This window comes from Musca autumnalis, unplaced genomic scaffold, assembly GCF_047663935.1.
Source record: "Musca autumnalis isolate F117 unplaced genomic scaffold, ASM4766393v1 scaffold_2, whole genome shotgun sequence".
NCBI lineage: Eukaryota > Metazoa > Arthropoda > Insecta > Diptera > Muscidae > Musca > Musca autumnalis.
The window spans coordinates 1,740,655-1,756,778 of NW_027411755.1; the positions used below are offsets into that span (position 1 = coordinate 1,740,655).

The window sequence follows — 16,124 nt, forward strand, 5'->3', positions numbered from 1 at the left end:
ACGTACTTGCCAACAAAACGTTTAAACTAAAATATCCTTTTCATCCAGATATAAATGGCGAACATCTTCCTTTGGTCCCATTATACATATGTACGTGTGTCCCGTCAATGCATCCGACAACGCCCGGGAAATTTGTTTTTGAATAAAATAAGTTTTTTCACAATATTGATGGTAATTCTAAGGATTAGATTTATCTCTTAAGTGTCGTCTGATAGATGCTACTTTAACTATATCTTCTTATATATATATAATAGTTCCATAATAGTTCCACTGAGCTTATCATTTTAGAAAACTATAACTTTTGTGTACAACTTGTTCTGATATTTTTTCTAATTTCCGATAACTTGTTATCGACGATTATTTTCTATCGCTTTACGTAGTGAATTTTTTAAATTTTGCGGCAGAGACGATGGACGACTCGACATGACTCGCCTCGCAATACGGAATCGATCCATTAAATGGCTATTGTGCAAATAGCTCAAAAACTTTTACTAAAAATGTTTGGTAAAGCCCCACATACATACAGATTTTAAAGCAAACTCGTGCTACAAAATCAATATATTTTACTAGCGGACCCGGCGAACTTCGTCTCGCTATTAAGGAATAAAATTTCATACAAAAACTCAATTTTCGATTTTTCCAATTTTCCGACTTTTCCAGAGAGATTTTCCAAAATTTTCTTCCATAAAGACCTTCTCCTCGAAAATACGAATAACTGACAAAAAATTTTACAGAAATCGGCCTAGCCGTTCTCATTTTATGAATTACTATACACTTTTTACACCATTTTTATATATATAGATATACGGCATAATTATTGTGTTTGGTTTCGTCTTTTTTTTTTTTTTGTTCAGTGGCTGAGGGCGTATCTCCGTCAGCACAGCTGACTGATAATTTCTTACCTGTTTTAATGAAGTTTACCCCCCAGCACAGTATATATACGGTATATTAAGTGTGTTTTCCGTTTGTAGCCCATTGAAATAATCATTTGCGACCCCATAAAGTATATGCATACTTATATATTAATGATGGAACCAAACATCTTAGTCGATATTTGCATCACTCTGGCATCAACAAAAATTGAGATAGGACACACGTTCTTCACCCCCTATAAAACTGTACCGGCCGATTTCAGCTATTTTGTTGTCTTTGGTTACATTTTCAGGCTGTATTAGCTATGATTTGGTATTTAAGGTTCCAAATAACTTCTCAACCAAAAATTGGTCCCACAAAAAGGTAACGGCTGATTTAAGTTATTTTGGGTGTCATTTGGGTTCAAAGTGGTTAAACAACTTCTTTACCAAAAATCACGGACACATGCTCATATAACGACACCTCGGTTTTAGTTTTATTTACATTTTTATTTCATTTTCGGGCAAAATTGGATGTCAGTTCGCAGTAGTAAAAAACTTCTCCATCGAAAATTGAGTACATAGGCCCAAGCTGTGATAGCCCCATATAACGGTGCCGCCCGATTTCATGTAGTTTAAAACTTTTAGATTACTGAATTATTAATTATTTGGAGTTCCCAGCGATCAAAAAACTTCTCCACCTAAAATACTGACATTGGTACTTTCGTAACAAAAAGAAAAACTAATTATTCCATATCAGTTCTGAATATTTTGTGGTGATGGGTATAACAATTTCGACCAGGCAAAACTTAACGTTTTTTACTTGTTTTATTTTATTTGCTTATTCACATTTTCATTCCTTTAAATCAGAGCTGTTCTATTCAGTTCAACCAACATTTATTAGATTTTTTTTTATAAAAAAGTACAAAAATAACTCATTTTTCGTGGATAGAATAATGCTAAATTAATAATTGAAAATGCTAAATGGAAATTTTTCGGCTAAATACAAAAAATAATGCTAAATTTAGTTGAAAAAATGCTAAAATGGTCGCACTGTTGAATAAATTTCTACTGTTTTCCTTTGCCGATTATTAAATGAGTTTGAATGTTCGCACTTTTATTATGCCATGTTTACATAAGAGCTTTTTGTCGGGTTAACCTTCTTTATGAGGATTTATTTTACGTATAAGCAATGGATTTGAATTTACTAAATCATACTATAGCTAAACATACTATTAGATTAACTACGGTTAACTCGTATTATTATTGCTTTAACTATTAACTATTAAAATTTGAAAATATGTAGCATACTTTTTTTGTTTAGGCTCAAATGTTTGTAACATAGATGGTAATAGGCACCAAGGAACAATGTGGACATGATGATGAAATGTGGAAGTCGAGGATCTATCATGGTATCTTTTTTCTCCTAAGTGATTACATACAGTGGCTGCCATATAATTAAGAAAGACAGCGTATTAAAAAATGTTTGCCTTGTTTCGATGCAAACATTTGAATATTAATTTGGAATAAAATTTGTAAATAAAGTACACGGTAAGAAGTTCAAAATAAAGCCAAACATGACATAGTTCCAACTAATTTATACGAAAAACCCACACTTTACTAAAATAGTTCTAAATTGACCAGATAATTGGCCATATAATTAAGAAAGATATAAGTAAGGCGGCCATCAGACCATCTGTTTTGTCACATGTATGTTCCCAGCTAACAATTTTTCCGAGGGCTCTGATATCAGATTTTTTCTGAGATTTTCTGAATATTTTTTAGAATTGTGGCCGATTTCTCTAATATTTTCCTAGAAATTTGACCAATTTTCTATAAGTTTATTTTAAGAATCTCTAAAGAATCTTAAGAATCGTCATTCCGAATTCGTTCCGATTTCTAATGGATTTTCTAAGGGATTTTTTTTCGTTTGATGTCGAAGAACAAAATGACTGGTCATAAAATTCGCACATACAATTTTAAAATTTTTTAAATATAAATTCTACATATAATAATTCAAGCTAGGGCTTCAACATATATGTAGAAGTATACTTCTGCATATTGATCTACTGTTAATCATAAAATGATAACAACAGGCAAAATCATTAGAAAGTTTGAAATTAGAATCTTCCATAAATAGCACATTAAAAGAAAATTGTCTCTGAGGGGGGTTTTTTCTATAGAGTACGACACGTGGCGTCAGCGTCAGAATTGTTTTCAATTTTTTCAGAAAATCTGAACTTTTCTCCAATTTTTTCCAGAATTTCTTTCCGAATTCGGACAAATTTTCTTAAGAAAATTCAAATTTTTCATCAAATTTTCTTCCGAATTCGGACCGAATTCTGTCAGAAAATCTAAATTTTTCTCAGAATTTTCCAAGAATTTACTTCCGAATACGGACGGAATTCGTCGCGAAACTCTAATATTTTTTTAAGAATTTCCTTAGAAAATTCTTTCCGAATTCGGTGACCACGTCCATACAACTTTCGTACCGAATTCGGTACGAATTCGGCATCAGAATCGGATATTTTTTTCAGAAATTCTGTCCGAATTCGAAACGAATTCGGAAAAGCTGGGTTGTCACTTTGGGCATACTAATACTACAGAACAGCTGATGTCATACATGTGAAAAATCTTACATGTAATTTTCATACAAAATATGTGCATATTATGTTATGTATTTATACTCTTGCATTTATGGCCTGTTCCAGAACTGCAAGAATCTACTAATTTTTACTATTTTTTCCAGAAACATAAAGGAAAAATGTTTAAACATAAACATAAAAGAAATGTTTAATATTTTATTAAAAGGTGTTCACCTATAAAATAAAGGCTATTAATGTTAAATAATTTTTTATCTGCAGAAATGATTTTTTTAACTTATTTGTTAATGACTGCAAACACTAGTTTTTGGTTAATAAGTGCATGCATATGTATATTTATTTTAATTCTAATTTATCACAATTTCTCAAAACGACTGCAAAGGACTTCTCCCAATTTCTCTTGTTATTTTATGTAAAAAGGCTGACAATTATTTACTAATTTCGTTATTCTTCTATAAACCGACAACAAACAACAATTTTTACATTTTAAACAAAAAGACAACAAGAAATCTTTCATTGTTTTTTTCAATTTGGCTACGAGAAATTACTCGGAAATCTATGTTCAACAACTCGATAACGAATGTTGTCATCTCAACTTTCAGTACTCAGTTCGAAACAACTCAATATCGAATCACATGTAGTCTGTTCCAGTACTGAAAGAATCTACTAATTTTTACTATTTTTTTCGATAACATAAAGGAAAAAATGTTATCGTAGTAAAAAATAGTAGCTTCTGGAACAGAGCAATAATTAGGCCCCAGTGCTATGGGATGATGCTTCATCGCCTTACAAATATTTAACTTGATCAATGCACTCTTACCCCCAATAATCCACGCCCAAGGTTGTGAAAATGATCGAACAAAAATATTTAGCAGTAAATTTCATTTTCTTGGAAAATTAATTTTTCGAGGTCAAATATGGGATGCGAACAACCCGTTCTTCGGCGAGAGATAAGCCACCCACGTTTATTTTAAAACATATCGAACTTTCCAATGGGAATTTCAAATGGGAGCACGTATTACGATTAGCCCTCTAATTCATTTTATCTGGTAGTTGTTGAGTTGTATTTGTTGTAGTATTTACTTTACCTTATATTGTTGTACCATGTTAAAATAGAATATATTTTTCCAACTATCTTTGTTTTCAAAGAATGAGAATGTACAAAAGTCAAAGTAAAGACCTGCGTACATAAGCTGCCTTGCCTGATTGCCTAGCTTTCCTGCTTCATTTCTGACATAATAAAAATAAAAGAATAACCCCCCGTTTACACATGCAAGTGGCAGTTCGAAAAACACAAATACACTCACACATATTCATTGCCACACCAACTAACAACCTCACTGCCGACAAAATTTTCTTGTCAGTAATCAATGTAAGTGCTTTGAAAGTAACTTCAATTTTTTTTCCGAACGTCTACACATGCAAGTGTCAGTTCGAAAAAATTGAAGTTTCGACTATAATATGTATACACAACTGTCTGTAAGTTACTTGCATGTGTAATCATTGGGTAAAGAAGGCCGAGCAAATTTCGAACTGGGTTGCCCTTTTCTTGTTTATTCTTTTATCAGAAGCAAGCAAGGTAAGCAGGCAAGGCAGCTTATGTACGCAGGCCTTTAGGGCAGGCTCGAAAATATATAAAAAAATATGGCCTGGCTGTAATGATTCTCCTGTCAGAATTACTACAAATAATCATGCAACTGTTTTTTTTTTTGAATGTTTTGTATAATATTACAAAATTAATTGAAACCACGAAAAATTAAAGGAAGGCTAAAGGCTTACGTACATAAGCTGCCTTGCCTGGCTGCCTCGCTCGCTTCTGATAAAAGAATAAAAAAGAAAAGGGCAGCCCAGTTCGAAATTTGCTCGGCCTCCTTTATTCTTTTATTTTTATTATGCCAATAATGAAGCAGGAAAGCAAGGCAACCAGGCAAAGCAGCTTATGTACCCAGACCTTTAGATTTCTTTGCGAGGTCATGTCCTACACATGTTCAAAAGTTTGTTTCATAACAAAGTTGGTACATTTCATTTCAACAAACGTTGTAATAAGTATTTTCATTTTAATTATGTAATTGCCTAAAATGCCAGTATCATTGTGTATACGTTACATAAATCCTCGTCCTAAATCCAATGGATTTTATTTGACATATACGCTATGGAATTGACATTTGAAGTCGAGTAGATTTCGTAAATCTAAACGTACTATTTTAAAGCCCAATTTACTTATACCCCATTTGATGTAAATGCGTTATCGTTTAAACGTTATACGACATACGTTGCTGATTATAAATTCCATAGACAACGTCAAACAGAGTTGTATGAAATTAGACAGATTGTAAACAACACTGTCAATATTGTCTCCAAAAAGTACAATTTTATCAACCGTGACTCGTTACTTCGCTGCACTGTCCGTCAAACGAATGATTTTTTCATCGCCGCAGTCCCGTGTGTGTGGAAATTACGAAATTTTAGTTTTATTAAAAGTTAAAAAAATCCGCAAATAAACATAAAAATGGCTTCTGTCTGTGGACGCATGGCTCTGCGTGCCGCTGCACGTCAAAATGTCACATACACTCCAGTTCGCTTCTGCAAGAGTAAGTTTTTCTTCCTTTTCCAAAAAAGGTTAATTTCCCAGCAAGAAAAAACGAGGCTCTGTTTTTGACAGTTCTATTGGACTGGAAATGGAATATGCTGTGGGTTAGGGGGGGCGTTAATTACGTAACACCAAATCAAAATCTCTGTAAAATGTCCGTAATTCGAAGAAAAAATGGAAAACATAAATGAAAAGAAGAAAATTCTGGTGTGAATACACTGAAATCTGATTGGCTTTATGTAACACTTTTAACGGGATGAACACACACACTCATGCAACGGTGGTGGTACAGAAAATCAGATGAGTTGCAAACTTTCGATGGACAGAAAAATAAGAAACAGCTAAGAATGTTTCCAAATAATTTTGAAAATATAAAGATGTGAAATAATTTTCCATATAGGAATACGTCACTATTGTTTTACTGAAGTTGTTTTAATGTTTATGTAACATGTTCTTGTTCATCACTATCGGATAGCGTCACTTTCAACCTATAACAATAGGTAAAAAAGTATCTTCTCAACAGACGAATATCTTTTCTTTATAAAGTAGATGTCCATTTGCGATTATTATTTAATATAAACATCAATCAACCAATCTACTTCAACCTAGTCAAATGGTATGGTTTAGTCTCATATTAACTGTGTGTAGTGTTGTAGACAGGGATGAACGCCTCGTCTTTTTGTTGGTTTCAATTTTTACGTGATGGTAATCAAATGTGCTGTTTTTAGTGATGAACGATCCCATGGAACACGCCACTGGTATTGAAAAGCGTGAATTGTTGGCCAAGGCTGCTGGCAATGACAACCCCTTCGATATGAAAGTGTTCAAGCGTGGTGCTGGCACAAAGGAAAATCCCAACCTGATACCCTCCGCTTTTGACGCCCGTATTGTCGGTTGCATCTGTAAGTAAAATGATTATTAAATTTAAAACATGAAACTCATAGCATCACATATTCACTTTACAGGCGAAGAAGATCAAACCTACGTTCAATGGATGTGGCTTCAAAAGGGTACTCCAAAACGCTGTGAATGCGGTCACTGGTTCAAATTGATCGAAAAGGCTGCAGTCTAAATTAGGCAAAATGTAACTCCTTTAAAAAACTAAAGTATCGTTCTGTTTACCAAGAAATTTAAGTAAAAAGTAACCTTAAACAAAACCATCTATGTGAATTATTTCATAAACTTATTGTTGTCCGGAACAATCTATACGGAACAAAGCATTCTTCAAGGAATAATTATAAGACCCGAGGTTACTTTTTTCTTCTGAATTTTTGAGATGAAGTCAAATACAAATGTTGTGCTGTACACCGCCATAGCACGCTTTGTTATGTTTAAGCCTAAATAAAGTTAAAACAATTAAAGATGAAACCAAACAATTCTATGAGAACTCCCACATAAATTAATAAAGTAGTATTATAAAATTGAGCCAGTGAGAAATGAAGTAGTTGACTTTTTTATTTTCACAATCGGTGAAAAAGTTGTCATAAAAAGCTTGAGCATAAAAACAACCTTTGGCACAAAAATGTTTTCTCTATCTCGTCGTTATATTTATGGAATAGCTCCGCTAATTAGAAGAGGTTTCTATGCGACATCCAATAATTTGGAGAGTAAGAATTCTTTATTAATCGTTATTAAAGGTTTCATATCTGCAACCTTTTTTGTTATAAGAAATGCCCGATCCCTTAGACCTTTGTACTGGTCTCCAGAAAAAAGAAGTTTTGGCTTTCATTGAAGGAAACTGTGATCCTTATCACATGGCGGTTATTAAAAGAGGCAGTGGTACCAAGGAGAATCCTACACTTATACCATCGGCTTTCAGTGGTCGCATTATTGGTTGCATATGTAAGTTAAAAAATATGTCTATGTATGTGGAAGGCGTTAATATCACGGCTATAATTTAAAGGTAATGAAAATCGCTTCGTCAACTATATGTGGTTAGAGAAAGGCTGTCCGAAACGCTGTGAATGTGGACATTGGTTTAAATTGAAGGAAGTCCCCGCCTTTTCTTAAAGTATTTACGTATATATTCCAACATTACTTATCCTATATTGTCGTGCAAGGTTTGATATTTAAATTATGATTAGTTATTTGACATACATTAAACGCTTCGGAATAATCTTAATCCTGTCCAAATTTAGACTTTTAAAATAATTATAATTTAGATATACATACATACATATATTCAAACTTTAAAAGTTGTGTACTACAATTTTTATTTATTTGAAGAACCACGTAAAATTGGGTTATTATACCGCAATTGAAGTTTGAAGACCGTTTATAAATGAAGGACATTTATGCTATTTTAAAATATAAGTTCAATACTTTATAGGTAATCGATGTTTTGTATCAATCGTATGTTTCGTTTATAAATTTATCAGCCCAATCATGAATATCAACTCCCCGTGAGTTGTTTCACTTTCTCCTTTAATTTGCAACAGCAGAAAGACAAAACTCACGCGGAGCTTACATTCTTGATCGGGCTATATGAATCTCAAATAACTGATAATGGAAAAATGCGTTGCCCATTGGTGCTGATAGAAAACAACTATCAATCAGTTTTGCCGACTGAAAATAAAAGAATCAAACCAAATATAGGCTGGTTTGGAAAGAGTAGACAAAACAATTTGAGATTTTTACAGTTGGAGTTTATTATGAATCGCTTTTTGATGAAAAGTGAAAATTTCAAAATTTTGAGTTACTACCCTTTTGTCGAACGGGTGCGATATGTGCAATTTTGGGAAAAGAGACTTTTGGACTTTTATTAACTTTATTTAATTTGGTTAGAAATACTAGACTGTGTGAAGTTTGGGGCAAATCAGTTAATCCCACATTGTTAAATCGACAATCCAAATTGTATGAATCCGATTTATTCTTAATAGGTGGATTCTAAAACTAAGGGTTCATCGGCCTGACAGCATGACTGATAGGTGAGTGGAGGCCTTTACATTTTAGAAACGCTTTTTTTATCGTATCAAATATACCTTCATCAGGCCTAGGAAAAATGTTTACTACGATAACAATTGGCCTGTTCCCGTACTTTATAAAGTGGCAAAAGTCGTAAACGATTTTCATATAAATTTTGTGTACGGGAACGGGAAGTGGTAAAAATTGTAAAAACTTTTTAGTTCTGGCACAGAGCTAATGTTTCCTTTATGATATTGAAAACAGGCATATAATCTTTTACGCTGCTGTAATGCTGCTGTACGCCTGCAATTTTTTAAATATAGAAGCAAATGGCAACTCTGTTGGGGTTTTTATAGAAGAGATAGAGATTCCTACTCTTCCTTCTTCTTCTAAACAAATAATTAAAAAAAGCAAAATAAAACATCAAAAACAACCCACGTCCCACGTGTTACTTTGTTTGTAATAAATCTAAGGAACTATGACAACCATGGAGGAGCAACCAAAAATTAAGCTTGGAGACTATATTGTTATTCAACGACAGAAATATACAAAGTTACAAAAGTTTGGCAATTTAGATGCAACAGCAACATTGGGAAAAGAACAGCTTGAGCTTAAGGGATTACTGGATCAACCTTACGGAGCCACGTTTAGGATGTGTCCAAAAGAAGATCTGGGTAAAAGCCACCGAGGACGACAGCGTTTACACGCTTTAGAGTTGTGCACTGAACTGGAAATGAGAAATATCCGTGAAGTATTAGGCATATCGCAGAGCGGTGAAGATAATCGGAACATTAAGGACGATGGAGATTCCCAGGCTCTAAAATCAGAGGATATAGAACAGTTACGCGATGAGTGTAAAGAGAGTACCAAAATCATAGAAAAAATTGTGGAAAATTCAAAGACATTTCACTCGAAGACTGAATACTCACAAGAAAAATACTTGAAAAAGAAAGAGAAAAAGTATTTTGAGTTTGTGCAAATAAGGCAGCCAACAATACGGTTGATTACGGAAATATATTACAGGCAAGATGCTGAAAAAGTTATGGGTATAAGAGTGGACACTCTGTCGCAACTTATATCGTACTCTGGAGTTTCGGCATTTGGAAACTATTTGCTATACGAAAGTGGATCCAATGGTTTGCTACCGGCTGCCTTCCTTAATTCCATAGGCGCCAATACTGAGGCCACAATGGTACATATGCATCCGGGAAATGTACCACAAAAACAAGCTCTATTGGCACTTAATTTACCGGAAGAGCAAACAAATAGATGTATATCTGTTAACATTTATTCCGTGTTGAGAGAATTTTATCAAGGATCGGAAGAAACCTCCAATGAAACAGAGGTAGCGGAACCGAGCAGTAAGAAACAAAAATTAAACGAAGTAGAAGACGAAGGTAAAGTATCGTAGTTGCTTATCTATCTCCATGTAAAGTCTATAAAGGAATACTTTAAATTTTAGGAAAGGATGAAAAGAAGGAAGAGCCATTGTCTGAAACTGTTCCGAAACCAACAGTTCAAAAATGGCAAATAGAAAATCGACGAGCTGTTGATTTAATGCGTAACAAATTCGATTCCCTAGTTATAGCTTCAAAGGAACATCCCGCCAATTTGGTAAAGGAACTATTACCATTTGTGAAACCATCGAGACCGGTAGTGATTTTCAGTTTGTGCAAGGAAGTATTAATGGAGTTGTATGTGGAATTAAAGACCTCTTCCAAGGTAACCAATTTGCACTTGACGTCTAACTGGTTGCGTATGTACCAGATTTTACCAAATCGCACACATCCCGAAGTTAATATGAATGCAAATAGTGGATATTTATTAACTGGTTATACACTTGGCTAAATAAAGGAAACCTAAATTTTTATTGGGAACATTTTCAAAAGTGGAATTCTGCAACTCATTTTCGGTTACCGACAAAAATCCGTCAAATTAAACAATCCATCAAAAAAGCATAATTTTCCACCAACATTCCTGAAGGACCAAGGAGAAACTTCTATTATACCCATTATGATTTAAGCCAGTGATTGCCAAAAACACACATTTGCAGATGCATTAACCGAACGAATGTGTTTACAGTGTACGTTTGTGTCGTATGCCCGCGAGCATATGAAATTTGTTGTTGGTGGCCATCACTGATTTAAATTAGGCAACACATTGCAAAGTCAAAGCAATGAAAGAACAATTTGATGTCACTGCCCGACATTCTTCATTCGAAGCACGCATGCTAACCATAGCACCACGATGGTGTTACAGGGTAAATCAGGTTGTATGAGTCTACGAGTAGAAGTCGAACAATTTTACAGAATAAAAAAAAACTGGACTGGAAAAAGTATGAGAAAATATGTAAGGAAAAACTATGTTTTACTCAGTAAGAGGACCGGTCAGAGGACATTTACTATCATTTGAGCTCCACTCATATCTACCTTGGTCCAATTAACCCTCTAAATTTTTGGAAGAAATATTCTTCTAATTTGTTTCTCATGTTTTCCTTAAATGAGAAATCCTTCTATTAGAAAAAAATTTGCTTTGTTACTATAATGTCCCAGCAAAATGTTTGTAGCCAAAGAAGTAGTTAAATCATGAGTGCAAGTGATTTCGGACTACATCTTTTTAAGTGAAAGAAGTCATGATTTTTACAAGGGCATGGTGCAGTGAGGATACTGTCTAATTTACTTCTTAAGCACACATTTTGCATTAGTTCTTTGTAGTGAATAAATCACAACAACATATGATTCAACTACTTCTTTGGCTACAAACAAAGATGTAGTTCGAAATCACTTTTATTATTTTTTGTATACAAAATTACTTTTTATGGATGCAAACATATTGCTGTTATTATAATTAACAAGAAAAAAATTATGTTCTTTGTCTTTTTAAGTTTTTTTTTTTTTTTTGCAAAATTTTGAAATTTCTAAAATGTGAAAAATTTATGAAATGGATTCAAATCGGACATTGTCAAAATGTGAAGAACGGACTGCATTTTTCATGACTCTGCGTGGACTGCTTCAAAAAAGCTATTCAATCACTACTTCACAAGGAACAACTTCAAATAAATTTTGCTGGGGTTAAATAAATAAATAAGTCCTACAAAACATCGATAAGAAGACTACTTTTCGCAGTAAGATACAACAAAGCAACTTTTTTGTAATGAAAACTGTCAAAATTTTCGCCAAATGATCTCTTGTTGTCTCTTTTTATCGCTTGTGTTTGTCTACAAATGGCCTGTTCCTTTACTTTTGTAAATGGTAAAACCGGCAAAAGTAGTAAAAGTTGTAAACTGCTCTCATATGAATTGTATTGTGTCAGAAGTAAAGGAACGCTTTTCGAGTAAAAAGTGGTAAAACTTGAAGATTCTTGAACGTAAAGGAACAGAGCTAAAGTGTAGACATGCTATCTCTTACTTACCGAATCATATGGTTTTTTGTTTTGATTTTTCATGGCGAATTCCTAGTTTTTTGACGTTTTAGATTCGATCAGCTGGGCTGAGGCATCTACCTTTGTAATTGTACCATGGTTACTTACTAATCGAATACATTGATTTCCATAGGTTTGGTTCAATCAGCTGATTGATATGGCCTTATGGTTATGTCATGTCTAATTCTACCTTAAGTAATTGAACCATGGGTTTTTGTTTTATTTTTTCATGGCGAATTCCTATTTTTTGACGTTTTAAATTCGATCAACTGGACTGAAGCATCTACCTAACTTGTGTTTGGTTTACATTTACGAAATCCACTCGGTTTCAACTGTCAATTCTATTGCTCAAACGTCAAATGAAATCGAATCGATTTCAGATGAGTTTTCATTTGACGTATACGCAAAGGAATTGACATTTGAAATCGAGTGGATTTCGTAAATGTAAACATAGTATTGGTCCCGGTTCCACACTAGCGTGAATTTCATTAAAAAATTTCATGAAATTAGGCGTTCTTAAATCGAATTCCTCACTGCAGCAATTTTAACAGCCAGTTTCTGTATGTCGAAAGAAGAATGTGTGCGAATGAAACACGCCCGAACTTTAGTTTTCGAAATAGTTTTACCTTTGCTTTTGCTTCAAAACAAAAAACATATTTGAAAAACACACAAGAGTTTGGACGTGTTTCTTTCGCACACATTCTTCTTTCGACATACAGAAACAGGCTATAAGATTTTACTCTACTATGGAAGTCGATCTAGAGACGCATAATTTCATGAAATTTTTCAATGAAATCACTCTAGTGTGGACTGGGACTTGGTAATCGTGCCATGGAATGCGCTTTTTTTAAACTATTTTCTGGGATATCTTATATTTGGTTTGACGTATGGCGTAATACTTGCATTACGCTGATGCCAATGTGCTCAAACAACACCTGGAGATTTTCGCAGCTGATTTAGTTGCTAAACATTTAAACCGGCTTTCATACTCTGAACTAATATACTAATATAACAAAACTGGATTAGCAACGATTCATAAAAGGATAGTGATATTAAACAAAAATGGCAAAGCATCATCCTGATTTAATATTTTGTCGCAAACAGCCAGGTGTCGGTAAGATCCTTATACCCTCCTATATTTTGAGCAATTTATTAAATCTTTTGTTCAGCTATTGGTCGTTTATGTGAAAAATGCGATGGAAAGTGTGTTATTTGTGACTCCTACGTAAGGCCATGTACTTTAGTTCGGATATGTGACGAATGCAATTATGGCTCCTATCAGGGTAGATGTGTCATATGTGGTGGACCAGGAGTTTCTGATGCCTACTATTGCAAAGAATGTACAACACAAGAAAAAGATGTAAGTCTGTCGTATGGTCTGCACCGTTGTCTTGGTATTAAATGCCGTTTCCATTTTTTATTTCTAGCGTGATGGATGTCCTAAAATTGTTAATCTTGGAAGTTCTAAAACAGATCTTTTCTATGAGCGTAAGAAATATGGGTTCAAACAAAAGTATGTGTAGACCTGTTTTGAAATGTTTTGTTATTATTAATTGTTTTTGTTTTTTAGCTACTGAAGGTTACATTACATTGTGGATCCTTGGATATTAATATTTATAGGTACGATTTATTATAAATTTTATATAAATAAAACTGAAACATTCTTTAATATTGAAATATAAGTAGGTATATTTATTTTTAGTGGAATATAAGTGTATACGTATGCTATTATAATCATGTATTTATCATTTAGGCAGTGCCTTCTATCGAATACTTTAGACACAGTTTATCAAATTCATCAGATTTTTTATCGAAATTTTTAACAAATTGACTTTTGGGATAGAATTGGCGTAGCTGCTCCCAATAACGTTGAATGGTTTCTTGAGATTTGCCGGTTAAATGTGCCAATACCATCATATTTATTAATGTGTCATAATCATTGTGTTTCTTTGTCAAAGCTTCGCGCAGAACAGCTTCAGCTTCTTCGTACCTTTCCAAACCCAAATGTACTACAGCTTGTCCATTCAATAGCAATGGTGTAGGCTTATATTTTTCGCAGAATTCCTGATAGATATGGAAAGCGTCCTGCATAGATTCTGTTCCGGTTGACAGAGCTACCCAGGCTTGAGCCAACTGGGTTAATGTATGGTCATCGGAGATTTCCTGCATTTTGGCCACTAATTGTTTAGCAAGATCAATACGATTCAATCTTAATAAACACTGTACCGACAAAGCCATTGACTCCAAGTTAGTGGATCCATGTAAAATTTTAAGTGCATTCTCAAACTGCTCATCATAACAGTAGACAATGGCAGTAGCTATATGCCATATGTTTGTTTCATCTTCTTCCCCAGCCACCTTATCTGTCAGCTTATTTAAAATGTCTTCAATTTTATCCGGTTGTTCGAAGGCTTCATTTATGTAGCGCAGAGCCAAAAGTGGCGTGTTATTGTTCTCCTTGATATCGCTGGCAATCAGCCTACCCGAATCTATTGCCAGATACGACAAGTACATGTAGGATAATAATTCCGAGCCAGCAGTTCCCTGCTCAGGAAGCACGAAATTGACAGATCCCATAAAGTTTCCAATGTAATATTCATTGCGTGCATAAAAAAGGGTAGAATTGGTATCTTCTTCTTGTGCCATTTTGCTCATTCTCTAGTTCAACCTAAAAATGTAAATAAATGTAAATTAAGAATCCTCACAAAATATTTAACGAATGTAATCAACCTTAATCGAAATTTATTTTAGTTTTTTTAGTAATTTCCAATTCTTGCTTTTATTTTTCTTATATGACGTGTTAAGTCTGATGTTGGGTATGTTTAGTGATGTTCATTGTTTATTTTGGAAATGTAGTTAATGGAAACGTAACGTATCCATTGTCGTAATTATGTTAATTTAACACAATTTAGGGCCTGTTTCACTATGTCAAAAGAAAATGATTGCGAACGAAAAACACATCATTTCCATCTTCCAACCCAACGTCAAATTTAATACCATTTAGTACATTTCGTATTTCTCAATAAATCATCCAGCCCTCAGCCTAATTTTAGAATTTGTATGCATTTCAAAAAATCCGTATCTAAACACCAACACAATCCCTCATACAACAATTCCACCTATGTATATCCCTTCATGCAACACCAAACTGGTACCAAATTTAATACTTATAGTATGTATAAGTTTCAAAAATTACTTCCTTTTATCCAAAACTATATCCCAACCGCGATTTAGTATTTTTCGTATACATTAGTACGAATTTCCAAAACTTGCTCTCTATCTCCACTCTAAACGTCAACTGCTATGCTAATACCGGATTTCACAATTTTAGCTCTACGCCTTTACACAATAACAATTTGGAACAAATTCTGTGCCACTTAGTAATTTTCGTACACTTATTGTACGTATATCCACAACCACATCCATATCTCAACCCTACACACCAACAGCGGCTATAATATCAAAATTCCACCTCTATTCATAATACCATTAATACTTTTCGTATGAAAGTTCGAATTTCAATAACTATCTCCAACAGTAATTGCGAATTTCAGGATTCCACCTCTATCCGTCCATCCAAATCTAAATTGTACCAAATTTAGTAGCATTTAGTACTATTCGTACCCATAAGTACGAATTTCCAAAACTTCCTCAATCCCACACTCCAACAGTAACCTTAACTCGAAATTTCAGGATTCCAGCTCTTTTCGTTCACCCAAATATAAATTGTACGAAATTTAGTACCATTTAGTATTT

At 33.8% G+C, this 16,124-nt stretch overlaps 6 protein-coding genes across 6 annotated transcripts in view; 5 read left to right on the forward strand and 1 right to left on the reverse strand.

The window, feature by feature from the left end:
- The window catches only part of LOC141393505 (uncharacterized), a 231,911-nt gene that overhangs the window by 108,473 nt on the left and 107,314 nt on the right, over nt 1-16,124 (forward strand). The gene's annotated exons all lie outside the window — the stretch shown is intronic.
- Nucleotides 5,819-7,201, forward strand: LOC141393492 (cytochrome c oxidase subunit 5B, mitochondrial-like). The gene is made up of 3 exons (XM_073966505.1): nt 5,819-6,045; nt 6,773-6,946; nt 7,010-7,201. Exons 1-3 carry the CDS (start codon nt 5,964-5,966, stop codon nt 7,114-7,116), a joined length of 363 nt encoding a protein of 120 aa, XP_073822606.1. The 5' UTR covers nt 5,819-5,963; the 3' UTR covers nt 7,117-7,201.
- LOC141393491 (cytochrome c oxidase subunit 5B, mitochondrial-like) lies at nt 7,479-8,166 on the forward strand. The gene is made up of 3 exons (XM_073966504.1): nt 7,479-7,651; nt 7,713-7,886; nt 7,948-8,166. Exons 1-3 carry the CDS (start codon nt 7,567-7,569, stop codon nt 8,052-8,054), a joined length of 366 nt encoding a protein of 121 aa, XP_073822605.1. The 5' UTR covers nt 7,479-7,566; the 3' UTR covers nt 8,055-8,166.
- Trmt6 (tRNA methyltransferase 6 non-catalytic subunit) lies at nt 9,280-10,836 on the forward strand. The gene is made up of 2 exons (XM_073966503.1): nt 9,280-10,345; nt 10,411-10,836. Exons 1-2 carry the CDS (start codon nt 9,427-9,429, stop codon nt 10,794-10,796), a joined length of 1,305 nt encoding a protein of 434 aa, XP_073822604.1. The 5' UTR covers nt 9,280-9,426; the 3' UTR covers nt 10,797-10,836.
- Phf5a (PHD finger protein 5a) lies at nt 13,294-14,050 on the forward strand. The gene is made up of 4 exons (XM_073966507.1): nt 13,294-13,482; nt 13,538-13,728; nt 13,796-13,881; nt 13,939-14,050. The coding sequence occupies exons 1-4, from the start codon at nt 13,431-13,433 to the stop codon at nt 13,943-13,945; spliced, it is 336 nt and encodes a 111-aa protein (XP_073822608.1). The 5' UTR covers nt 13,294-13,430; the 3' UTR covers nt 13,946-14,050.
- Nucleotides 14,033-15,023, reverse strand: epsilonCOP (coatomer subunit epsilon). The gene has a single exon (XM_073966506.1). The coding sequence runs from the start codon at nt 15,021-15,023 to the stop codon at nt 14,118-14,120; it is 906 nt and encodes a 301-aa protein (XP_073822607.1). The 3' UTR covers nt 14,033-14,117.